The 26,097-nt window shown below is 36.3% G+C and overlaps 1 protein-coding gene across 1 annotated transcript in view; it reads left to right on the top strand.

Moving 5' to 3' along the window:
* Positions 1 to 26,097, top strand: part of SECISBP2L (SECIS binding protein 2 like) — a 62,404-nt gene that overhangs the window by 14,791 nt on the left and 21,516 nt on the right. Inside the window, exons 5-15 of the mRNA XM_060149485.1 lie at positions 1,528 to 1,757; positions 2,052 to 2,076; positions 2,417 to 2,532; positions 8,257 to 8,391; positions 9,857 to 9,937; positions 10,481 to 10,648; positions 10,790 to 10,931; positions 14,242 to 14,411; positions 15,184 to 15,316; positions 17,103 to 17,265; positions 19,272 to 19,492. Coding sequence (XP_060005468.1) covers positions 1,528 to 1,757; positions 2,052 to 2,076; positions 2,417 to 2,532; positions 8,257 to 8,391; positions 9,857 to 9,937; positions 10,481 to 10,648; positions 10,790 to 10,931; positions 14,242 to 14,411; positions 15,184 to 15,316; positions 17,103 to 17,265; positions 19,272 to 19,492 — 1,584 coding nt within the window. The remainder of the gene's footprint in view (positions 1 to 1,527; positions 1,758 to 2,051; positions 2,077 to 2,416; positions 2,533 to 8,256; positions 8,392 to 9,856; positions 9,938 to 10,480; positions 10,649 to 10,789; positions 10,932 to 14,241; positions 14,412 to 15,183; positions 15,317 to 17,102; positions 17,266 to 19,271; positions 19,493 to 26,097) is intronic.

Raw genomic sequence — 26,097 nt, 5'->3', positions numbered from 1 at the left:
GTTTGGTAGAGCTATAGGAATATTTGGACCCAGTTGTCCTACTCAGGTGAATGTATCCAAGTGGAATCTCCCCCTAGAAAGAAAAGGAACTGTTTGATTAAAGGTGTGTACACTGCAGCAGCACCAAAAAAAAAAACCACTGAAAACTTCTCAATGTCCAGTAATGGGCAACAAGTCAAAAGAAGTCTCCAGGACATCCACTCAGTGGAATAATTTGGGGCCTTCATATATTATAATTAATGAAGAACATAATATTAAACAGTGCAACTCAAAAATTATATTGGTTCTGTATAAAAATTACATATGGAAAAAATTGTGTATGTGAAAAAAGTCTTGTGGAAAAAGGAATATTTGTGATAGGTTAGGAGATTGTAAGAGGTTTTTTAATGTCTTGTAATTACAATTTGTGAAATACAAAAATGAGAAACAGGCAACTTAGAAAAATAGGCAGAAGTCAAACAAACCAAAAGTAAAATTAACAAGTATTTTACAGAAAGGAAAATGTGAGTGGCTAAAACCATGAGAAAAGATTCTCAATCTCGTTATTAAGCAGAAAAATGCAAATTAAAACCCACAATGAGCCATCTTTTTATACCCAACAATGGGCCAAAATTATAGCCTAGAGGACAGTGTCAAGTATTTGGTGAATATGTGCATCAGTGGGGATATATATATCCTGCTGTTAGAGTGTAAACTGTTTTAACCACCTTCAAAAATGATTTGGCATTACCAAGCAAAGTTGAATATTATGTGTATCCCCTAAGGCCTAGCAGTAATAATCTTAGAGAAACTTCACGTGCACACACACACACTTATATGTCTATATAAGAATGTTTACAGCAGTATTGTTGTTAATAGCAAAACCCCAAAACAACCCAGGTGTCCCATCAGTGGTACAAAGGATAAATGCATTTTGGTATATTCATACACAGACATTTTAGATTCCAGTGACCTTAATGAATTACAGCCACATGCATCAGAATCTCAAAACCAGTCACTGTTTGGAGGAGGAGGTAGCAGCAGGGAGAAGCAAGTCATAGAAGAATATGGACAGTATGATTTCATTTTAATAAAGCTAAAACTGCAGAAGTATATGATTTATGTTTTTGGAATACAAAAATCCTTGGTAAATCTAGTTTAAAAAGTGAAGGAATGGTAAACACAATTCAGAATAGTGGCGACCTCTGAGGGAGAAAGAGAATGCAGTGGTGGAGGAGGCATGCAGTGGACTTCAAAGGATTGGTGATGTTCTATTTCTTAAAATAGGTAATGGTGGTTTGTTTTAATTATTCTGTAATACTAATTATGCAAATATTTTAGTTATACAAATATTCTCTTTTCATACTAAACACATTTTATAAACCAACTTCTCAGGAACAGCTTACCTTTTGATGATCTTTTCAAAAGTTTTCACCTGTTTTCTCTGTTTACAAAGTTAGGTATCTTTGTTTTCTTACAATTTTAATGATAACAAGAATTGATCAACTTGTCCTCAAAAAGAGTTGTCACACTTTCCTTGCCTTACAGATTTCCCATCAGACATCGCTAACAAATCTCTCTCAGAGAGCTCTGCCACGATGCTCTGGAAGGCCAAAGGCAGGAGGAGAAGAGCATCCCACCCTACTGCTGAATCCTCTAGTGAGCAGGGGGCTAGTGAAGCTGACATTGACAGTGATAGTGGCTACTGCAGTCCCAAACACAGCAACAACCAACCTGCAGCTGGGGCTTTGAGAAATCCTGATTCTAGCACCATCAGTGTATGTGGCATTACTTTGATTTCCTCATCAGTCATCTGTGTCAGTATTATCTTTGTGTCCTCTGCTAAAGCTGAAGTATCTATTTTCATGAACAATTCCTATAATAATAGGATGGTTAAAAATGTATTTTGTATGTTTTATTATTAATATAAGAATACTCATTTATGCAGAAGTATTTTTTCGAAGATTATAATAAGCATGCTTCACACTAGATGGAATTATGAAATGTTTTGCAAGGTATATGGTGTTTACTCTTAAGCGGAAAATAATTGTCTTTTTTGTTTCTATTTTTAGCATGTGGAATCATCTATATGTGCAGGTACTTACTTTCTGCATAGTGTTTTTGCTATACTTTCTTCTTTGTCCATGTCACAGCTTTGTTTTTAAGCATGAAGCTTGCTGATGCTGCAGAAAAATTAGAAATCTTCCAAGGAAATTCAGGTTAATTTGAAAGTATAGTTTTGTTGATGAAATTGAGAAAATTCCAGCTAGAGGTATTCTGAAAGATGACAACTTGTATTACTAAGAACTGGAATACCACTTAAAGTTTATGGAAAAATTTTCAGTATTACATTTATAGTGACTGAGTTTCAGTATGTGAAGTTAGGGGGCCCTTTAGGTTTTGACATCTTTATATTTTAAAATCTCATTTATTACAGGTGGTGTAAATTGGTCCAGTGTAACTTGCCAGGCAACTCAGAAAAAACCTTGGATGGAAAAAAATCAGACATTTTCTAGAGGTGGAAGGCAGGCTGAACAAAGAAATAATTCACAGGTAATTTGGATTAGGTTGGAGAAATTTGAGTAGTGTGAGATGCATTATTATAAATGGTACAGTGGTTTTGAAGGGCAGTGTCCTTAATTTTTGGTGATACATATTGTGGTGTTTAAAATAACATGATATCTGTAACTTTTAAATGGCTTAACCAATAAAATTATTATTTAAATAATGAAACAAAATGGCAAGATGTTGAATGTAGGTGGGATGTATATTGTACCATTTTCTACTTTTCTATATTTAAGAAATATATTTGTATATTTTATAATTTTAAAAAAGAATATTCTCCAGTCCTGCTTCATCTTCTGTGACTGTTTCTTATCCATATAAAAAATTTAAAGCATTTTAATACCTCAAATACTGATTCTTTGAACTTTAGGACTGTAGCCTTGTCCACGTGTCTTTAGTTGACTATAAACACCACAAGCCATACTCGGTGCTTGTTGCAGTACCATAGTGATGGCTGCCTCTGCCATAATGTGGCCAGACGGGGCAGCTTCCTGGTCTTGGGGAGCAAGACCTAGCTGCAGTACAGCAGAGCGAGTTACATACTGCTACGAACTTCCAATAATTGTCTTCCTGTGTTGGTTGTCTGTGAAATCAGGGAGGTGTTAATTGGTCAGTATTTTTCCTTTTTAATTTTTAGATAGGGTTCCTGGATTCCTTAAATCTAGTTAAGGAATTAAAGTTACCATATGAATAGATCTGGATGAACTGAAATGAGAGTAAGTTACTAATGGATTGAGGAAACCGAATACTTGCTGGTGTGCCTTTGCTTCCCTGAAATGAAGTACTTCAGATGTACCCTAATGTTAATTAGGCTGTCGGGAAAGCAAGTAGAATAATGCCCTCTTCCCTATGGTTATTGCAAAAATGAGTCATTGTTGTTTGTGGCAGGCTTGTGAGGCAGTCTAGCTTTATTTGATTAAAAACAAAAGAGCTAAAACAAGACTTGTTCGTATAGATTAGATAAACAAAATCTACGGAATGTTTGGTTAAGGACTGAAATTTTATATTGAAATCGTAACTGCTAGACCTGCCAAGTTTGCAGTCTCATTATTGGTACTTTTGGTATCAGTAGCCCACTAGAGAGGAAATAATACTGATACAGAAAAACGTTTTATCTCTGCCTCAAAACTGATGCAGAATGGTGAAAAAACACAAAACTTTCAATTATAGAAACGCATAAACGTTTGTTTATTTTGTCTCCCTTCATTCCAAAAGAACTGGAGCCAGATGTTGAACAATGTGTGTGTTTTCTACTTCTGAGGCTTTGTTATACTTTTCTTAAGTGTGTAGCTTGATTTTTGATATGCAGAACCTTTTTTTTCTTTTAAGTCAAAATATTTTCCCCCTTTGCAATTTCTGATTGTTTTTAGGCTTAAAAAGTCTTTTAGAAATCTAGTAAATATTCACTTGTATTTTCTGCTTCTTTTTTACAGGGTAATGTTTTCAAAACTTTTTTATCTGAGGTTTTTTTTTGATGCATGGTACAACATAATGAGGTCTATTTTCACAGTAAACCAGTTGTCTTAACATTGTAATCCATTATTTTTTCTGATTTGTGCTGCCCTTTTAGTCATTTGCTAATTTCTTATGTCTTGGGTCCTGTTTCTGGGCTTTTTTGTTCCATTTTTCAGGTTTTTGCACCTGTACCATGCTGCTTTAACTACTGTACAATGCAGTGCTTTTTAATGTTTTTATCAGTGTTTTAACATTTGAAACAGCAGATTTTTTCTATACTGTGATGTACCCTTAATTGTAAATGAGGGACAGAATGTAAAAACTTAAGTTTTTAAAAATGGCTTTATTTTGTGAATAGGTTGAAAAATAAAGTATATGGAAAAGGTTATACAATGAACAATCTCATTTTTACCGTCTCCACTTGTCTTCTTCTCTTCCCTATATCTGTGTATTTTCCCAGAGTTTTTTTTTTTTAACAACTCCTAATGTTGTATGGATATATCCTTGTTAATTTCTGAAGTCCTGTCGTTGGACACTTGAATTATTTGTAAACTACTGCTGTTAATAGATGTGCTGCAGTATTAATTAGAAATCTGTGTGTATAGCAATAGAATAAATTCCTAGATAAGGTATTGCTGAGTGAAAAGATAAAGTCATTTCTGTTATTTGGTAAATAACACCAGATTGTACCATTTTGCATTCTCACCGATAATGTGGAGGGTGCTTATTTCCAAGTAGCCTCAGTAATCATGTGTTTTCAAGATTTTGGATTTGTGCCAGTGAGGGAGGAATAGTGTATTAAAGTAGTTGAGTATCTTTCCATATGTTTAAGGGCCGTTTGTACTTTTCTGTGAACTTGTCATACTCTTTGACCATTTTTTGTATCTTGATCTATTTCTTTGTTTTTGTACATTAAAAAATTTTTTTTAATTTAGAAATTTTTATTTTTCTTGGGCCGTGTGCCTTGTGGGAGTCTCGTTCCCTGACCAGGAATTGAAGACAAGCCCCCTGCAGTGGAAGTGCGAGTCCTAACCACTGGGCTGCCAGAGAATTCCCTGTGTACATTTTTAAATCAATTTGATCAAGCTCTTATCAAATTTTTTAAATTTCTGGGAGCCGGTAGTCTGTAATATGAGTTGAAAATATTTTGCTAGATTTTCATTTTTGACTTTGCTTATTATTATTGCCATATACAAGTTTGTTTTAAATAGCATTAAGAAGTTTATTTTTATAAAGGATTTTGCCTGTTTTCCTCCAATGTGTTTATGCTCTTGTGTTTTTTTTACATTTAAATCTTTATTCCATTTAGAGTTCGTCTTGGTGGGTGTTGTGAGATATGGGTCCTATTTTGTATTTTTCAAGGGGCTACCTAAATCTCCCAGCACCATCTATTGACAAGTCCATTACTTCACCTATTTGAGATAACTACCGTTATCACCTATTAAATTTCCATATATATTGAAATCTGTTTCCAGATTTTCTGTTTTGTTCCATTGGTTTTTAAACTAATCTATCAACTTAGGGAGAATGGATTACCTTTATGATATGGCATCTTTCTAGAAAAAAAATGTCTTCCTGCTTTTTTTTTTTTTTCTTTAATTTTTTGGCCGTGCAGTGCGTCATGCAGGATCTTAGTTCCCAGACCAGGGATTGAACCCAGGGCCCTTGCATTGGAAGGGAGGAGTCTTAACCACTGGACCGCCAGGGAAGTCCCTTGTCTTCTTATTTTTGAGTTACCTTTTTGTGTTCTTCAGAAGTATTGTATAATTTTCTGAAAATAAATTTGTACATATTCCTCATTTGTCAGTTTCTACTATTTTTCTTTTTTGTTATGTAAGTGGAATATAAACACCTGAATCTTTAGATACTGATTTTGTGCTAGTCATTTAAGAATCTTAATATGTAGTTGTAGCTGTAGTTTCTGCTTTGTTCCCTATGCCCACTTTCTAGCAACAAAACTCTTTTTTCTTAGAAGAATTTTTTTAAAAGGGGGAGTTATTAGTTCATTCCAGGAGGTAATTGAAATACTTGCATATTTGGTCCTCATGAACTTTGTTGGGACCATTAGCTTGGGGGTTTTAACTTAATCCTGGAACTTTATGTGTCCAAGTACAAGAATCATGTTGCATTTATTTTTTTAAAAAATTGTTTTTATGTTTGTAACAACATTAATGCATATATACTAAGGCTGGTTTACAACAGGGCTTACATTTTTTTCTTTTTTTTTTTTTTTTTTTTGCGGTACGCGGGCCTCTCACCGCTGCGGCCTCTCCTGCCGTGGAGCACAGGCTCCGGACGCGCAGGCCCAGCGGCCATGGCCCACGGTCCCAGCCGCTCCGCAGCATGCGGGACCCTCCCGCACCGTGCCACGAACCCGTGTCCCCTGCATCGGCAGGCGGACTCCCAACCACTGCGCCACCAGGGAAGCCCAGGGCTTACATTTTGATATAATTATTATGCTGTTTGGAGGGCAGGTTTACATTTACTTGTTCGTGATAGTGACTGTATAAAGAAATGAAGAGTTCTACTCAAGAATTATTCTCTTGCTTCTATTCATCCCAATATTGGGGCTTGATTATTGGTTTTCATTTCAGTGTTAATAATTTATGTGAATTCAGTTGTTTCTTTAGTACCTAGACATTGTAAATTGCATTTGTTTTAGCATCCTTGTATGAGCTGCTTTTTATGAGCCAATTTAAAATATATTTTATTATGAAAATTTTTAAACAGACCTTAAAGTTGAAGCAATTTTATAGAGACCATTCATACAGCTACTAGCTTGATGCTATCGAAGATTTTACAGAAATTTGCTTCATCACATATGTATTCCTCTGTCTCTCTCTCTATCCATGTTCATGAGTTTATTTTAAAATGAGGTAAATATTTAAAACCAGGGAACTGTTGGGTACCTGACAAATTATCAAGTTTCTTAACAGATACTTATAGGTTATAGGAAGTAGCCCCATTGTGCATATTCTAAGGAAGATTACATTTGCTATATGACTATCTTCTGGCCTATAGTTCTGCCATACAGCCTACTTCCCAAGAGAGTATAAAAATTCTGTTTCTTAAAAAAAAAAAAAAAAATTATGTTTCTTATCAGCAAGTCTTTTTAGACCAGTTGCTTAGCATGGGAATTGCTAGGTGCTTCTAGGTCTTTGTGTGCATATTTTTGATTTAATAATCCAAAGTCTATACAACAGCACCTTCAGTCCAGGTCTGCTTCAAGTTCTGTATATTGTAAGAATTCTTGGGTAACTGGTAAAGAGGATCATACTTTTCACATCTTATCTAGGTGTCGTGGTTCAGAGGCATTTCATCTAAGTTGCATTAGGTACTTAAGAGAGGGAACTTGATTGTCTTAAGATTCTTAAAGTGCTTAATGTGTTTTTTTCTTGCTTTTATGACAGTTGAACATTTTGCAAATGGGTCAATAGAATAATAATAATTTATGTGATTGAATGACAATTTTATTCTTTTAAATCTGTTTTCTTATAAACAAGATTTAAAATGTTTAGTATTTCCTAGGAATTAAAAAACAATAAAACTACAGATATTAAAAGACCTACGGTAGTTTTATAAAAAGGTAATACTCAGTTTCTCCCAATGGTAATAACATCTTGCAACTATAGTGCAGTATCACAACCCTGATATTGACATCAGTATAGTCGATTCAAAACAGATCCATTACTGCAAGGATCCCTCATGTTGCCCTTTTATAGCCAAACTCCCCCTTCCCTTCCCCACCAGCCTCTCCTTAACCCCTAGAATCCACTAATCTGTTCCCCCTTTTTATGGTTTTGTCATTTCAAGAATGTTGTATAAATGAACTCATACAGTCTTTTCAGGATTGGCTTTTTTTCACTTGCATCGTTTTCTGGAGATTCATACAGATTATTGGGTATTTCGGTAGTTTGTTCCTTTTCATGACTGACTGCTGTTTTATAGGATGCATATACTACAGTGAGTTTACTCTACCAATGAAGGATATCTGGGTTTCCAGTTTTTGGCATTACAAATAAAGTTGATATAAACGTTCACGCACAAGGGAAAAAAGTAACATGCACTAATTATCACATTTTTGTATTTTCATTATAATGACCTTATTTGTCAAAAGTTTTAACCTTTTGTAATAAGTTATGCACTTTATGAAAATTCGTTGTGCTGTATACTTTGGGGTACATTTCTGTATGTTATACTTCAATAAAACATTTTACTTAAAAGTAACATATTCCCCCCCCCCCGGGGTTTATTTAGGTTGGATTCAGATGCCGAGGACATAGTACTTCCTCAGAAAGAAGACAGAATTTGCAAAAGAGACAAGATAATAAGCAGTTAAACCCCAGTCAATGTCATAGAGGCGACCCAAATTCCGAGTCTTTATATTTTGAGGTATTTTTTCAAACTGTATATTGTTATAGTACAATTATTGCCATTAAGAAATTAATTAATTTTTCTTACATTATGATAAGTACTTTTTATGTCTTAACATGTGACTGCAAGTAGATTGTAAGTTACTTAGATGTATTTGTCTTGTCATTTTTGTCTTGGTTATATATAGTTAGTCTAACATTAACTTTATTAATGTTTATTTTCATAAATTTTTGTCGTGAGTATTCATTTTGAGGTAACATATGGAGGTAGAACTTAGTTTTATGTGGACTTCACCTAGTTTGAAACTTTCTTCCTAACTTTTATTATGTTTGCTGAATCTATTTGTTAAGTTTTCAAATTTGAACAGTTCAATCTAGTCAATTTGTGCTGCTAGCCAGGGGAGTCTTGAAGAAGGAAGATAAAAGGCTATTTTACTTTTTCTCATAGGCAGACAGTTTATATTCTAATTGCAATGTTTCTATTATTCATCTAACTGGTGCTCATTGGAGGCCTATTGTATGTTTAAAGTAAGGTGCTCTGCATGATACATTAAGGTGAATAAACACACTACCCTTAGGGAGGTTGCTGTGTAATAGAGGAATGTAGACATGTACACACCTGATACTTCTTGGGTGTGGTTGAAGTTGAAAGGAGAAATAAGTCCCTTTGGGTTTGAGGCAGGATAGGGATAACATTTGGAATAGGTTTTAAAAAGAATGAGTAGAATTTGATTGTGTCAAGATGGTGAACAAACATCCCAGGTAACTCATTTTTGTTATATAGTTTTTATAAAATGAGTTAATAGATGGAGTTTAAATATGCTTGAGGTCAGAGGCTTCAGATGAATAATATGTTAGATAAGCTTAGTAATTGACCTAAAGGACTTGAGGCTTCAGTTCAAGTAGTGTATCAAGAACAGTACATGTGGCAGATTTTTTATTTGCACTTAATCATATGATTGGTTCCATACTTATATTTAGTTAAAAATAATAGATATAAATTTCAGTGTAAAGGAGGATATTGGTTAAGAAATTACTTTGAATAGGGAATTTATTTTTTAACTTTTAATGTTATTGACTGGTGTATGTAGTAATGGGACAGGGAATATATTAATGAAATTCATACTAAGCCATTTGTTTAAAATCTTCTCAAAATTATGTGAAATGTGATAAAATCCTTTTTGAATTTCTTTTTATTTACTTACCCACCTTAGGGTAGAATTATTAATAAAAATGGAATAGTAGATGCAGAAATCTAAAGGATGGACACGTGTGGATGTATCCCCATCCTTGAATAATTAAATTAGCTGTGTTTTAGCATGTGAGAAATGAGATTTCCTTTTTAAGACTGACTTTAAATAGTTTAATATTGAGTTAAAAAATTACTTCCCTGTCATTTCATTACTCTTAAGCGTTATAAATGTTGTTCTTAAGAGTTTATTGCTTTGAACTCTGTTTTTACTTAAAACGTGGAACTATTTCAGGATGAAGACGGATTTCGAGAACTAAATGAGAATGGAAGTGCTAAAGATGAGAATATTCAACAGAAACTTTCTTCAAAAGTAGTAAGTGACTCTTTTAAAAAAGATAAGCAAAATATTTGAACATCTTTTGAGCTATGGCAATGTTGAAAAGAAATATTACAGCTAAGTATAAAGACTTGCAGGGCAGCATGGTATAGAAGAAGCACTGTATTTAGTACTGATCTTTAGTATTTCTTCTCAGCATAGCCAGAACAGAGACACTGTCCTTTGAAATCCATAGTTCCATTACAGACAAGGAAATACCATTAATTAAATGACATCATAAACCCTATAGTCCATGCTAAAATTTCCCCAGTTGTTGCAAAACTTTACCTTGGAGTTATTTTGTTTTCAGTCCAGGATCCAGTCAGTTATCACCTATTGCATTTTGCTGTTTTGTCTCTATTATTTTCCAGTCTCCCTGTCTCGAATGATCCCACCATCTCACTCTGTTCTTTATGTAATTGAATCTTCTGAAGAGTCTAGTCCAGTTATACTGTAGAACATCTCACATTCTAGATTGTCTTTCCTTATGATTAGACTTTTATGGAATCACTAACAAATGTTTTTCTCTGGTTATCGTAGTTGGATGATTTACCTGAGAACTCACCAATCAATATAGTTCAGACACCAATTCCCATTACAACCTCAGTTCCTAAACGTGCAAAAAGTCAAAAGAAGAAAGCTTTAGCAGCAGCCCTTGCCACAGCTCAAGAATATTCAGAAATAAGTATGGAGCAAAAAAAACTACAGGTATGTATTCATTTTTATGAACAAATATGATAGTTTATTTGGTAGGTTTTGGGGGATGGATGGAAGACTGACAAATATAATTATCTTAAATTGTCACATTTTCATACTAAACTGAAAAATGTTTTCATGTTTACCTTGCAGGAAGCTTTATCAAAGGCAGCTGGGAAAAAGAATAAAACACCTGTACAACTAGATTTGGGGGACATGTTAGCAGCTCTGGAAAAACAACAACAAGCCATGAAAGCACGGCAAATTACTAATACCAGACCTCTGTCATATACAGGTGATATCATTAATCCTGGCAATTTGCTATTTGGCTTTGGTAATGTATTTTGGAAACTGTTAATCTAAATTATATATACCTACAAAAATCCAGAGTCTGATCACTCAGCAGCTTCTCTCCTGCCACTAGTAGCCTCCTAACTATTACCTACCTTTCATTCCCCCTAACCCCCAGTCTGTCTTAAAAGGAGCGCTGTTTTTCGAATATAAGTTCAAAATCCTCTAGTAGCTCGTCATCTCACTTGGAGCGAAGCCAGGGTCCTAAGTCATATCTTAGCTGCTCCTGTTACCTTTCTGCGCTCATCACCATTCTCCCCGGCACTCACTGCTCTAGCCACGTTAGCCCCCTTGCTGTTCCACAGACACATCCAACATGCTCCAAGCTCAGTGTCCTTGTGCTTGCTCTTTCCTTTACCTGGAACTCTCTTCCCTCAGGCATCAGTATAGTTTGTTCCATCAGGTCCTCCAGGTCTCTGTTCAAATGTCGGTTGGTATATGTTATGAACCAACCAAATTTTTCTTCTTCAAAGGTGTCAATAAGAACCACAAGTAATTTGGCTCTATAACTGTTAAATTATCCAATTTAAAACCAAATGGAAAACATAGGAGTGTTAATCAGATTTTGTGTGTATGTGTGTGAGAGAGAGAGAGAAAGGGAGACAGGGAGGGAGAGAGAGGGAGAGAAGTGGGGGGAGGAAGGACAAGGAGGGGAGGGAGGGAGAGAGAAAATGAGCTGGCTTTCTGCTGAAACAGTAATTTATATTTTAACAAACCTCGTCAGAGTTACAGCTCAGCACCTTTGACATGCTCCCTCATTTCTTTTCATAGTCTTTGTATTTAGAGGATGAGGAATAAGATAAAGGAAAGGGAAAGGCACCAACAAAAAGCACTGATGTTGAGGGGAAGAATGGAATTTTCTTTCCTCGGTTCCTATGTAAAGGGTCTACTGTTTTTAAACAAAAATATAAGTAACAGTTTATAACTTTAATCCTGTGTGCAAAATGTTTAAACCTGTAGCTAGTTAACATCCGGTATGAACCTTAGCTTTGAGTAACTGTTAGTAAAAATAATATTGAGTGCATACTGAGCTTTAGAGTTGCATGCTGTTGAGATGAGGGACGTGGCAGTAACATCTCACTAAGAGTAAAGGACTCTAGGGAATGGAACTGAGTTAGTGTTCCAGAGGCAGTGTGGTCTAGTGGCTGCATGCAGGGGCTTTGGAGTTGAGCTGTGTCTTGAATCCTGTTCTTCCATGTTTTTCCTTGGCAAGTTATTTAATCTTCCTGTGCTTCACTTTCCTTACATTAAAATGGAGATAATACAGTACCTGCTTCTGGATTGTTTTGAGGATTGAATGAGATGTTACATGTAAAGTGCTTAGAAGAGCGTCTGGGTTATAATCATTCAATAAAGTTTAGCCAGTTATTTTGGGAAAGAGATTGTTAACCTGTGATAACTTCAAGTGGCTTATTATTACAACTTTGGTTTGTTTAGCACATTAATATATACAAATGTAAGTATCTACATGCAAAGTGTGCTGTCAAGAACTGTGGAATTACAGATAGGATTAAGATATACCTGTGGTCAAGGAGTTTATAATCTAGTCTGAGAGAAAGACGTACCCACATAACTAATAAAAAGCAGTGCCTTAGGAAAGATACCAGCAAAGTTTTATGAACTTATAGAAGAAAGAGTGATTTATGTCAACAGGGATGTATGTTACAAATGCCTTCATATATGATAGCATTTGGACTGGGCTTTAAAGGGGGAGTAAGATTCTTGACAGATGGAAGTGAGATTAATCTCTAATCTATCACCAGTGTTTAAATTGGGAAGTGTTGATTACAAAGAAATCAGCTTTCTTGGGAAGTCCAAAAGAAGGACGGGACTATGGCAGAGATGTAAAAGGATTTTAATGAATTAATAGGGTTTTTTAATTGATGGAATGTGGAAACAGGTCAAAGATGACTCCAAACTCTCTGACTTGGAGGACTGTGGTGGGGGTTAGGTATATGACGATACGAAACAGGATAAGGATCACGGAAGAAGAATTTTCTTGGGAAGAACAGACTCTGGCCCTGTTGTATTTGAAATGCTGGTTAGGGAGGTCCTGGTGGTTCCTATTTAACTTATAGTTAGGTATGTGCAGTTCAGGTTAGAAGTCAGTGAATTTCAAATAGAGATGATTGTTGTAGCTGTGGAAATATATAAGATTGTCAGGGGAAATAAAACTTAGGAAAAAGATGTTCAGGGATAAAGCCTTGTAGAATGCTCAGAGTTAAAAGACAGAAGGAAGAAGAACCAGAAAAACAGGTTTGAGAAAGAGTGAGAAAAATAGAACATAATGTCACAAAAGGTGAGGATAGAATTCTGAGGAAGAGGATGTGGTCTTTGGTAACAAATGCTGCTTTGCTCTAGAATAGAGCAAAGAATCAGAGTTAGATTTGGCAGTTGCAAGGTTTTATGTGATCTTGGCAATAGCAGTTTCAAGAGAGTGGGTAGGGCGGAGGCCAGATTATAATGATTTGGGAAGTAATGAGGAAGAAAGGGGAGTGATGGTATCTTAGAAGCCAGTTAGGGGAGAGGTTTTGTTAGTTTGCCTATTTTTTCTTCCTTTTATATAGAGGAGATTTTTAACTTCTTTTGGGGAGTTAGGGAAAAGAGTCAGGGGTCAAGTCAAGGAGGAACTTGAAAGATGCAAGGGGAAAGTAAGAGAGCAAAATCCTTGAGGAATTAATCCTGAGTTGGGATTATGAGAAGAGGTGGTTGGTAAGCCTTCGGTGGGAGTAAGGATGCCTGCTGCCTCCTCTCAGGTGGCTTAGAAGTTTATATTGGAAAGCATCTTAGGGAAGTAGCAGGAAAGCTTTTCTGCTAGAGTAAGAGAATTGAGATTAGAGGCTAGGTCTGCTGAAGGATGGGTGGTATCCACGGGAGAATGAGGGTAACAATCAATCAGGCATAAAGGAATTGCTGAATAGTACTGAGAGTGCAGCTAAGAGGGGAAAATCATCATTCTTTACTGACAGGCTGAAATGAGGAGAGGAATGATAGACTACTTATCTTATGTAAGGGTCATTGTTAGATTCATTAGGAATAAGGAGAGGTACAGAGTTTTGAAATTTCAGAGGTAGAATGGTTCTTTGGAGCTGTATCTGAGGGATACTGCACGGCCATATACTGCTCCTGCTGTTATGATGTCTGTTTTCCACAAGAAGAGGATTGTTGTTGTTCTTATAGGTTTATTATTAGAAATTTTGAAAATATGTGGAGTTGGCCATAATAGTAAAACTAATGTTCTTGTTTGTTTTTAGTGGTCACTGCAGCTTCTTTTCACACTAAAGACTCTACTAACAGAAAACCCTTAACCAAAGGTCAGCCCTGTTTGACATCCTTTAATTCTTTGGACATTACTTCCTCTAAAGCGAAAAAAGGAAAAGAAAAGGAAATTGCAAAACTAAAACGGCCCACAGCACTTAAAAAGGTAAAACAAAACCTGGGGATATTTATTTTACAGTATAAAAAAAGGGTTTAAATCGTTTTGCAAAAGTAGTTGTGGCGTTTTGGCCAACTGATTATTGTGAAAAGTTCTTAGACATGCATCTTTATGATGACTAATTAATTTAAGGTTGGGGATCTCAGCATCATGACTATCTTTCTGTGTTGACCAAGGCCCCGGGGAATGAGTTCTGTCTATAAGTTTAAAAGAAAAAGTTAAACATTTAGGTATCCAAAAACTTGAGACCCTAGGTATCAGAAGCCTGGGATTCTAGTACTAACTTCAGTACTTATTGTGTAGTTTTACAAACCTTTCTTATCCTCATCTTCTTTATCTATAAGTTGGGTATATCTGCTCTGTTTAACTCAGTACTCTGTTTAACTTAGGAGGAGTGAATGAGATGATCTATGACCAAATAAACCTAACGTAACTATGTGACCTGGTTTCCAAAGGTTTTATTTTATCCATTTGGGGGGAAACCCTAGTTTGTCTACTAGGATTTAAAGAATGAAGCAGATGTAGTTTGATAGCTGTAGTATTATATTGCCTTCCTTTATTTTGGATATAGTACTTCCTTCAACTGCAGTGCCTAAAATTACATTTACCTTTTTGCCAGTCAGTTTCCACATAGCCAGCCAAAATCCTTACATCCATTTTTTAAGTGAACACTACTATTCCTGTGTAATAGTGACCATTTTAATCATTCAGTACATACTTAAAGAGTAATTAGTAATTAAAGACTGGTAATGACTTTTAGGTTATTTTGAAAGAAAGAGAGGAAAAGAAGGGCCGTTTAACTGTGGACCACAATCTTTTGGGATCTGAGGAACCAATAGAAATGCACTTAGATTTTATTGATGATTTGCCACAGGAGATTGTTTCCCAAGAAGGTAAGATCACCTCTTTCCCCCTTCTTCTTATAAAATGGTCTGAAGTATTTTAATTAGTAGGTAACAACATATCACTAGTTATTCTCCTAAATATGCTCCATATTTTATCTAAATTTTTTAATCTTTGAGAGTGGTTTCTTTTGAAGATGCTTCTGTAGGGAGATATTTAAAGGGCAGGGAGGCAGGTGTTACATAGTAGGTCTATGGCATTTTTGAAGCTTAAATCCTGAATTTGTTGTAAACCCTCATAACTATGATCTTACTAATGCATCCTCTGTAACTGTCACAGTTCCTTTCATCTTGCCTTCTTTTATATCTAGAACACAATTGACTTTCTTTGCAGGACTACAGTTGACCCTTGAACAACGCAGGTTTGAACTGCACAGGTATACTTGTACACAGATGTTTTTCAATAGTAAATACTGCAGTACTACTCAGCCATGATTGGTTGAATCCACAGATGGTAGAGGAACTATGATACAGAGGGCGGACTATAAATTATATGAGGTTTAAATCCCCATATTGTACAAGGGTCACCTGTATATTTTATTGAATTGCTTTTGTTGATTTTCTTCCTTGCTTTTGTGAAATTAATACATATGCCACAATGAGTAGAGAATTGCAAAGCTTGTTGTAGTGTAGAGTCCAGCTGGTCAGTAAGATTCAGTCCCATACAATGGGTAGCCAGCACATGATTTCAGATGGGACCTCAGCAAAACTGCAGATGCCTTCTAAAATTTATACTACCGTGGAAGAAAGATTTTAAGAGAAACCTGACTAGGTCCCTATTTCTCCTGGTATTTATTCTTCAACTTTTGGCAAAACATTTAAATCTGATTTACACATAGATTTAGTAGCAGTGTTCCCTTGTGTTTAGAAAATAAGTTTACTTCTTCTAAGAATTGTTTGGTTAGGGTTCCCCTTTACTCTCAATTAAGTATCATTGCCTTTGTATTCAGGTGTATCTGTTTATGCATTCCTTCAACAAGTGTGTGTTGAACATCCATCATATGTACTTCAGTAAGTGGGGTAGGGATGGGAAGGTCAGGAAATGTCATAAAGATATATAGTGGACTGGCCCTGTTACAAAAAGTTTACAGTCCAGTAGAGAGATAAGATATATGTGTAACTTTGCAGATTAATGGACTGGACAAATACTAACTCATTTCCTGAGTTTTAGAGCTGTTTAGAAAAGAAGCAGTAACTAAAGGTGGCAGTTGGGTCAAGAGGTGGCATCTGCAAACGTGGCTGCCTGAGCACAGGAGCAAAGACCAAATGAAAGAGAAACTGGGGTGGTGCCTGGAGAACTGGGAGTGGTGTGGGGAGAATGAGTGAGGTAGAATTCATCATTGCCAGCAGCAATGGGAATTTTTAGACAGTTAAAAAAAATTATTTCTAAGAAATAGATGGAAAAATAGAGATGAAGGAGATGGGTAATATGATCTGGAAAGAGTGCAGGAGCGGATACATACGTCTTTTGTTCTTCAATTTAGATCCCCTGGGAATACATGTTTTAGATAACTTGGCCTTCTTGCATCTCTTCTGTGGAGACTTGTAGGATATGCTTGATGTTTTTCAGAGTATATTTTAAGACATAATAGGAAAATTTGATTTTTGTAGTATATGAGAAATGTTTGTGATACGAACAATGCCCAACTTGGTAGCTTCTGGAGAATTTGGAAGTGATAACAAAAGGTAACTGCCATTCTAAATTATGTTGAAGAGTATAGAGCTTTTCAGCATTCAGAATTTCTGAATTCTTTCCCCTCACCCCACGTCTCCACAGATGCTGGACTGAGCATGCCCAGTGATGCATCCCTCTCTCCAGCAAGTCAGAACTCTCCGTACTGTATGACACCTGTGTCACAAGGCTCTCCGGCTAGTTCTGGGATAGGCAGTCCAATGGCATCTTCGACAATAACCAAAATCCACAGCAAAAGATTTAGAGAGTAAGTTTTAGTCTCATTATTGAGGTTGAATAGCTTAGGTATCTTGACTGTAATTCTGAATATAATACTGTCATTCTTTCTTGGTGGGTTGAACAGATAGAATACCAAAGATCTTTAAGTTCTTTCAGATTCTGTTTAACAACGGGTTTTATTATATGGAAAGTATTTGCCTTCCGTCAGCTGTCAGTGTTCACGTAAAAGTGATTTGACAGTAAATACATTCTTTTTATGTCAGCTAGTGTTTATACCCATGAAATTTTACCTCTTACAGCTTATGTATTATATAAAATGTCATACTGTGACATTTTTCCTCTCCAAATGCTTTTGCTTTTTTGTTTATATTATTGGCCCTTCAAAAAAAACCTCTCTAACCAATTAATAACAAGTTTCTAAGATCCTCCTACATGTAGTGAACCTGTTACATAAACCTATTTGTTTTTGTTGTTGTTCTTTTTTTTTTTTTTCTTTTTTGCGGTACGCGGGCCTCTCACTGTTGTGGCCTCTCCCGTTGCGGAGCACAGGCTCCGGACACGCAGGCTCAGTGGCCATGGCTCACGGGCCCAGCTGCTCCGTGGCATGTGGGATCTTCCCGGACTGGGACATGAACGCATGTCCCCTGCATCGGCAGGCGGACTCTCAACCACTGCGCCACCAGGGAAGCCCTAAACCTATTTGTTTTTAAGCATATATTTCTAAGTTTGAAAATGCCCATCTTTGAAATTAAGTTTACCTATGAAAGAATCCCAGGGTGAAGGTAAAATGTGTGTGAATCCAAACCACATTGGTTTGTTCTGTTCCTTTATTGTTTTTGAGCAAATACTTATTGCCTAGGTTTGGGAAGTTAATTAAATATCACAGATGTGTGACAAAGGAAATACTTGGAGAATAAAATCTTACATATGTGTGAAATAAACAGCTTGGAAGAAAAGCAGAGTGAAGAAAATTGCGTTTTTGATGTTTTATTCTTCAATTGCATTCTTTAATTTTGTATACTTTATGATAAGCTTTCCTCAGCCTGTCCAGTTATATCTTCTGTTCTGAAGTAATGTCATACTTGCATTTATTTAAACACTTTTCACATAAACATTAACAAAATTTCCAAAGCAGAACATTTTTTTTCACTAAAGAAAGGCAGACCTAGATTTTCCCACCATATAATGTATCAGTAATTTAGAACTGGTAATTTGCTGGCCCGGCATTCCTAGATTAGAAATTTTACCAATTTTCCTTGTTAAGTACCTGCTTATGGTAGAGATAGATTATGGATGAAAACTAGCAAAGTGGAATAGGTAAGTTTACTTAAACTAGAATGAATGACTTCCTTATCCTTGAAATTAAGTACTATAGTGGCCTCACACTACTTGCTTTCTGGTTTTTGCATTGTAGCCATATATGATCTCACAAAGAGCCTCATTCAGTTACTTTGCCTGATATAAAGCCATATGACTTTTACCTCAAGACCTCTTTGGTTTTGGCTTCAGTTTAACTACTGAATTCATCCGCTGTAACCATAGATTTTCAGAGGTAGAGGGACGATTGAGACTGTCATCCGTAACTCCTTATTTTTATGGTTGAGGAAGCCAGTGCTGGAGACTGATTTATCCAAGTGTGGAGGATGAATGGTTGGTATTAGGGCATTCAGTTAGCATTTATGAAATTAATTTGTTTCTTATTAGAAGCATCTTTAGTATTCATTGGAATGAAATAACTTTATACATTATCTCCTTACCAAAAACATTATACCTGTTTATCTAATAGCAAGTTAACATTTGATTTATATCTTTAGGAATTTAATAATTGGGTGTTTGATTAGTACTTCCCCGAGGTTAATCTATCCTTTGCATAAAAGCCAATCTGTTGTAATTCAGGAAAACTCTTCTGTTTCTCTAATTGACTGAAGGATTTAGAAGATTTTTCAAGACTTGATTTTTTAATGAAAAACTTTACTGGATGTATTTTTTTCCTAAAATAATTTTATAATTACCTACTTTTGGGTTCCTTTACAGGTACTGTAATCAGGTTCTTTGTAAAGAGATTGATGAATGTGTGACTCTTCTTCTTCAAGAGCTTGTCAGCTTCCAGGAACGCATCTACCAAAAGGATCCTGTAAGAGCAAAAGCGAGGAGACGGCTGGTCATGGGTCTAAGAGAGGTTACGAAACATATGAAGTTAAACAAGATCAAATGTGTTATAATTTCTCCAAATTGTGAAAAAATCCAGTCCAAAGGTATGAACATTTTACTTTTGAAGTGTTTTGATATTTATGTAGTATAATTGTAGAATATGCAGTGAATTTTAAAGTGGAAGCCATATGTCTTCTTTAGCAGAGTTTTGGTATAAAACATAATACTGAACATGAAGAAAGAAAATGAAATGTTTCAGCACTGGAGGTAGAGTAATAAAATTGAGATCAGATTGTAAAGAAGATCCCCATTTATGAACATTAGTGAAGGATTTAGTTGGGGCCAACCAAGTGTCCGCTGTCTTGTGATCAGAGTGGGAACTACTAAGTAGGCATTTCTTTACCTCTGCAAATATATTCTACTTTATTTTTTTTAACATCTTTATTGGAGTATAATTGCTTTACAATGATGTGTTAGTTTCTGCTTTATAACAAAGTGAATCAGCTATACATATACATATATCCCCATATCTCTTCCCTCTTGCGTCTCCCTCCCTCCCACCCTCCCTATCCCACCCCTCTGGGTGGTCACAAAGCACTGAGCTGATCTGCCTGTGCTGTGCAGCTGCTTCCCACTAGCTATCTGTTTTACATTTGGTAGTATATATAAGTCCATACCACTCTCTCACTTCGTCCCAGCTTACCCTTCCCCATCCCCATGTCCTCAAGTCCATTCTCTATGTCTGCGTCTTTATTCCTTTCCTGCCCCTGTTCTTCATAAAAATTTTTTTTTGTTTGCTTTTTTTTTTTGGATTCCATACATATATGTGGTAGCATACAGTATTTGTTTTTCTCTTTCTGACTTACTTCACTCTGTATGACAGACTCCAGGGCCATCCACCTCACTACAAATAACTCAATTTCGTTTCTTTTTATGGCTGAGTAATATTCCATTGTATATATGAGCCACATCTTCATTGTCCATTCATCTGTCGACGGACACTTAGGTTGCTTCCATGCTGACTATTGTAAATAGAGCTGCAGTGAACATTGTGGTACATGACTCTTTTTGAATTATGGTTTTCTCAGGGTATATGCCCAGTAGTGGGATAGCAGGGTTGTATGGTAGTTCTATTTTTAGTTTTTTAAGGCCTCCATACTGTTCTGCATAATGGCTCTATAAATTTACATTCGCACCAACAGTGCAAGAGTGTTCCCTTTTCTCCACACCCTCTCCAGCGTTTATTGTTTGTAGATTTTTTGATGGTGGCCATTCTGACTGGTATGACATGATACCTCATTGTAGTTTTGATTTGCATTTCTCTAATAATTAGTGATGTTGAACATCCTTTCATGTGTTTGTTGGCAACCTGTATATCTTTGGAGAAATGTCTATTTAGGTCTTCTGCCAATTTTTGTATTGGGTTGTTTGTTTTTTTGATATTGAGCTGCATGAGCTGCTTGTAATTTTGGAGATTAATCCTTTGTCAGTTGCTTCATTTGCAAATATTTTCTCCCATTCTGAGGGTTGTCTTTTCATCTTGTTTATGGTTTCCTTTGCTGTGCAAAAGCTTTGAAGTTTCATTAGGTCCCATTTGTTAATTTTTGTTTTTACTTCCATTACTCTAGATGGTGGGTCAAAAAGGATCTTACTGTGATGTATATCATAGTGTTCTGCCTATGTTTTCCTCTAAGAGTTTTATAGTGTCTGGCCTTACATTTAGGTCTTTAATCCATTTGGAGTTTATTTTTGTGTATGGTGTTAGGGAATGTTCCAATTTCTTTCTTTTACGTGTAGCTAGCTGTCCAGTTTTCCCAGCACCACTTATTGAAGAGGCTGTCTTTTCTCCATTGTATATTCTTGCCTCCTTTATCAAAGATAAGGTGACCATATGTGCATGGGTTTATTGCTGGACTTTCTGTTCTGTTCCATTGATCTATCTTTCTGTTTTTGTGCCGGTACAATACTGTCTTGATTACTGTAGCTTTGTAGTGTAGTCTGACGTCCGGGAGCCTGATTCCTCCAGCTCCGTTTTTCTTTCTCAAGATTGCTTTGGTTATTTGAGGTCTTTTGTGTTTCCATACAAATTGTGAAATTTTTTCTTCTAGTTCTGTGAAAAATGCCAGTGGTAGTTTGATAGGGATTGCACTGAATCCGTAGATTGCTTTTGGTCATATAGTCATTTTGACAGTGTTGATTCTTCCAATCCGAGGATGTGGTATATCTCTCCATCTGTTTGTATCATCTTTAATTTCTTTCATCAGTGTCTTATAGTTTTCTGCATACAGGTCTTTTGTCTCCTTAGGTAGGTTTATTCCTAGGTGTTTTATTCTTTTTGTTGCAGTGGTAAATGGGAGTGTTTCCTTAATTTCTCTCTCAGATTTTTCATCATTAGTGTATGGGAATGCAAGAGATTTCTGTACATTAATTTTGTATCCTGCTACTTTACCAAATTCATTGATTAGCTCTAGTAGTTTTCTGGTAGCATCTTTAGGATTCTCTATGTATAGTATCATGTCATCTGCAGACAGTGACAGTTTTACTTCTTTTCCAATATGGATACCTTTTATTTCTTTTTCTTCTCTGATTGTTGTGGCTAAAACTTCCAAAACTCTGTTGAATAATAATGGTGATAGTGGGCAACCTTGTCTTTTTCCTGGACTTAGAGGAAATGGTTTCAGTTTTTCACCATTGAGAGTGATGTTGGCTTTGGGTTTGTCATATATGTTGAGGTAAGTTTCCTCTATGCCTACTTTCTGGAGGGTTTTTATCATAAATGGGTGTTGAATTTTGTCAGAAGCTTTTTCTGCATCTATTGAGATGATCATATGGTTTTTGTCCTTCAATTTGTTAATATGGTGTATCACATTAATTGATTTGCATATACTGAAGAATCCTTGCATTCCTGGGATAAACCCCACATGATTGTGATGTATGATCCTTTTAATGTGCTGTTGGATTCTGTTTGCTAGTATTTTGTTGAGGATTTTTGCATCTATATTTATTGGTGGTATTGGCCTGTAATTTTCTTTCTTTGTGACATCTTTGTCTGGTTTTGGTATCAGGTTGATGGTGGCCTTGTAGAATGAGTTTGGGAGTGTTGCTCCCTCTGCTATATTTTGGCAGACTTGGAGAAGCATAGGTGTTAGCTCTTCTCTAAATGTTTGATAGAATTCACCTGTGAAGCCCTCTGGTCCTAAATGTTTGATAGAATTCACCTGTGAAGCCCTCTGGTCCCTTTTGTTTGTTGGAAGATTTTGAATCACAGTTTCAATTTCAGTGCTTGTGATTGGTCTGTTCATATTTTCTATTTCTTCCTGGTGCAGTCTCAGAAGGTTGTGTTTTTCTAAGAATTTGTCCATTTCTTCCAGGTTGTCCATTTTATTGGCATAGAGTTGCTTGTAGTAATCTCTCAAGATCCTTTGTATTTCTGCAGTGTAAGTTGTTACTTCTCCTTTTTCATTTCTAATTCTATTGATCTGAGTCTTCTCCCTTTTTTTTTTGATGAATCTGGCTAATGGTTTATCAATTTGGTTTATCTTCTCAAAGAATCAGCTTTTAGTTTTATTGATCTTTGCTGTTGTTTCCTTCATTTCTTTTTCATTTATTTCTGATCTGATCTTTATGATTTCTTTCCTTCTGCTAACTTTGGGAGTGTTTTGTTCTTCTTTCTCTAATTGCTTTAGGTGTAAGGTTAGGTTGTTTATTTGAGATGTTTCTTGTTTCTTGAGGTACGATTGTATTGCTATAAACTTCCCTCTTAGAACTGCTTTTGCTGCATCCCATAGGCTTTGGCTCGTCATGTTTTCATTCTCATTTGTTTCTAGGTGTTTTTTGATTTCCTCTTTGATTTCTTCAGTGATCTCTTGGTTATTAAGTAGTGTATTATTTAACCTCCATGTGTTTGTATTTTTTTTACAGATTTTTTCCTGTAATTGATATCTAGTCTCATAGCGCTGTGGTCAGAAAAGATACTTGATACGATTTCAATTTTCTTAAATTTATCAAGCCTTCATTTGTGGCCCAAGATATGATCTAAATTGGAGCATATTCCATGAGCACTTGAGAAGAAAGTTTATTCTCTTGTTTTTGGAGGGAATGTCCTATAGATATCAATTAAGTCTGTCTTGTTTAATGTATCCTTTAAAGCTTGTGTTTCGTTATTTCTTTTCGTTTTGGATGATCTGTCCATTGGTGAAAGTTGGGTGTTAAAGTCCCCTACTGTGATTGTGTTACTGTAGATTTCCCCTTTTATGGCTGTTAGCATTTGCCTTATGTATTGAGGTGCCCCTATGTTGGGTGCATAAGTATTTACAATTGTTATAGCTTCTTCTTGGATTGGTCCCTTGATTGTTGCGTGGTGTCCTTCTTTGTCTCTTGTAATAGTCTTTATTTTAAAGTCTATTTTGTCTGTTATGAGAATCGCTACTCCAGCTTTCTTCTGATTTCCATTTGCATGGAATATCTTTTTTCCATCCCCTCACTTTCGGTCTGTATGTGTCCCTAGGTCTGAAGTGGGTCTATTGTAGACAGCATGTATACGGGTCTTGGTTTTTTTTCCATTCAGCCATTCTTTGTCTTTTGGTTGGAGCATTTGATTGGAGCATTTAATCCATTTACATTTAAGTAAATGGTTGGAGCATTTAATCCATTTACATTTAAGGTAGTTATTGATATGTATGTTCCTGTTACCATTTTCTTAATTGTTTTGGGTTTGTTATTGTAAGTGTGTTCCTTCTCTTGTGTTTCCTGCCTAGAGAAGTTCCTTTAGCACTTTCTTATAAAGTTGGTTTGGTGGTGCTTTACCAAAGCAAAGAATTTGGTGAATTCTCTTAGCTTTTGCTTGTCTGTAAAGGTTTTAATTTTTCTGTCAAATCTGAATGAGATCCTTGCTGGGTAGAGTAATCTTGGTTGTAGGTTTTTTCCTTTCATCACCTTAAATATGTCCTGCCACTCCCTTCTGGCTTGCAGAGTTTCTGCTGAAGGATTAGCTGTTATCGTTATGGGGATTCCCTTGTATGTTATTTGTTGCTTTTCCTTTGCTGCTTTCAATATTTTTTCTTTGTATTTAATTTTTGATAGTTTGATACGTTTCTTGGTGTGTTTCTCTTTAGATTTATCCTGTATAGGACTCTTGGCGCTTCCTGGACTTGATTAACTATTTCCTTTCCTATATTTGGGAAGTTTTCATCTATGAGCTCTTCAAATATTTTCTCAGTCCCTTTCTTTTTCTCTTCTTCTTCTGGGACCCCTATAATTCGAATGTTGGTGCGTTTAATGTTGTCCCAGTGGTCTCTGAGACTGTTGTCAATTCGTTTCATTCTTTATTGTGCTCTGCGGTAGTTATTTCCACTATTTTATTCTCCAGGTCACTTATCCATTCTTCTGCCTTAGTTATTCTGCTATTGATTCCTTCTGGAGAATTTTTAATTTCATTTATTGTGTTGTTCGTCATTGTTTGTTTGCTCTTTAGTTCTTCTAGGTCCTCATTAAGCGTTTCCTGTATTTTCTCCATTCTGTTTCCAAGATTTTGGATTATCTTTACTATCATTACTCTGAATTCTTTTTCAGGTAGACTGCCTATTTCCTCTTCATTTGTTTGGTCTGGTGGGTTTTTACTTTGCTCCTTCATCTGCTGTGTGTTTTTCTGTCTTCTCATTTTGCTTAACTTACTGTGTTTGGTGTCTCCTTTTCACAGGCTGCAGGTTCGTAGTTCCTGTTGTTTTTGGTGTCTGCCCCCAGTGGCTAAGGTTGGTTCAGTGGGTAGTGTAGGCTTCCTGGTGGAGGGGAGTAGTGCCTGTGTTCTAGTGGATGAGGCTAGATCTTGTCTTTCGGTGGGCAGGACCTTGTCTGATGGTGTGTTTTGGGGTGTCTGTGACCTTATTATGATTTTAGGCAGCCTCTTTGTTAATGGGTGGGGTTGTGTTCCTTTCTTGCTAGTTGTTGGGCATGGGGCGTCCAGCACTGTAGCTTGCTGGTCGTTGAGTGGAGCTGGGTCTTAGCCTTGAGATGGAGATCTCTGGGAGAGCTGCTTTTTTTTTTTTTTTTTTTTTTTTGTGGTACATGGGCCTCTCACTGTTGTGGCCTCTCCCGTTGTGGAGCACAGGCTCCGGACGCGCAGGCTCAGCGACCATGGCTCACGGGCCCAGGTGCTCCGCGGCATGCGGGATCCTCCTGGACCGGGTCATGAACCTGCATCCCTTGCATCGGCAGGTGGACTCTTAACCACTGCGCCACCAGGGAAGCCCTCTGGGAGAGCTTTTGCCGTGTGATATTACGTGGAGCCAGGAGGTCTGTGGTGGAGCAATGTCCTGAACTTGGCTCTCCCACCTCAGAGGCACAGGCCTGACACCTGGCTGGAGCACCAAGACCCTGTCTGCCACACAACTCAGAAGAAAAGGGAGAAAAAAAGAAAGAAAAAAAGAAAGTAAATTTATTAAAGTAAAAAATAAGAAAAATTAAAAAGTAATTAAAAAGAACGAGCGAAGAGACCAACCAAATGAAAAAACACATCCACCAGTGATAACAAGCACTACAAACTATACTTAAAAAAAAAAATAACAGACAAAACTAGAACAGACAAACAGACAAAACTCTAGGACACGTGGTAAAAGCAAAGCTATACAGACCAAATCACACGAAGAAGCATATACGTACACACTCACAAAAAGAGAAAAATGAAAAAATATATATATTGTTGCTCCCAAAG

This window comes from Lagenorhynchus albirostris, chromosome 1 (assembly GCF_949774975.1).
Source record: "Lagenorhynchus albirostris chromosome 1, mLagAlb1.1, whole genome shotgun sequence".
Classification (NCBI taxonomy): Eukaryota; Metazoa; Chordata; class Mammalia; order Artiodactyla; family Delphinidae; genus Lagenorhynchus; species Lagenorhynchus albirostris.
Note: the sequence above shows the minus strand (reverse complement) of the source record. Positions and strands in the feature narration are given on the sequence as shown.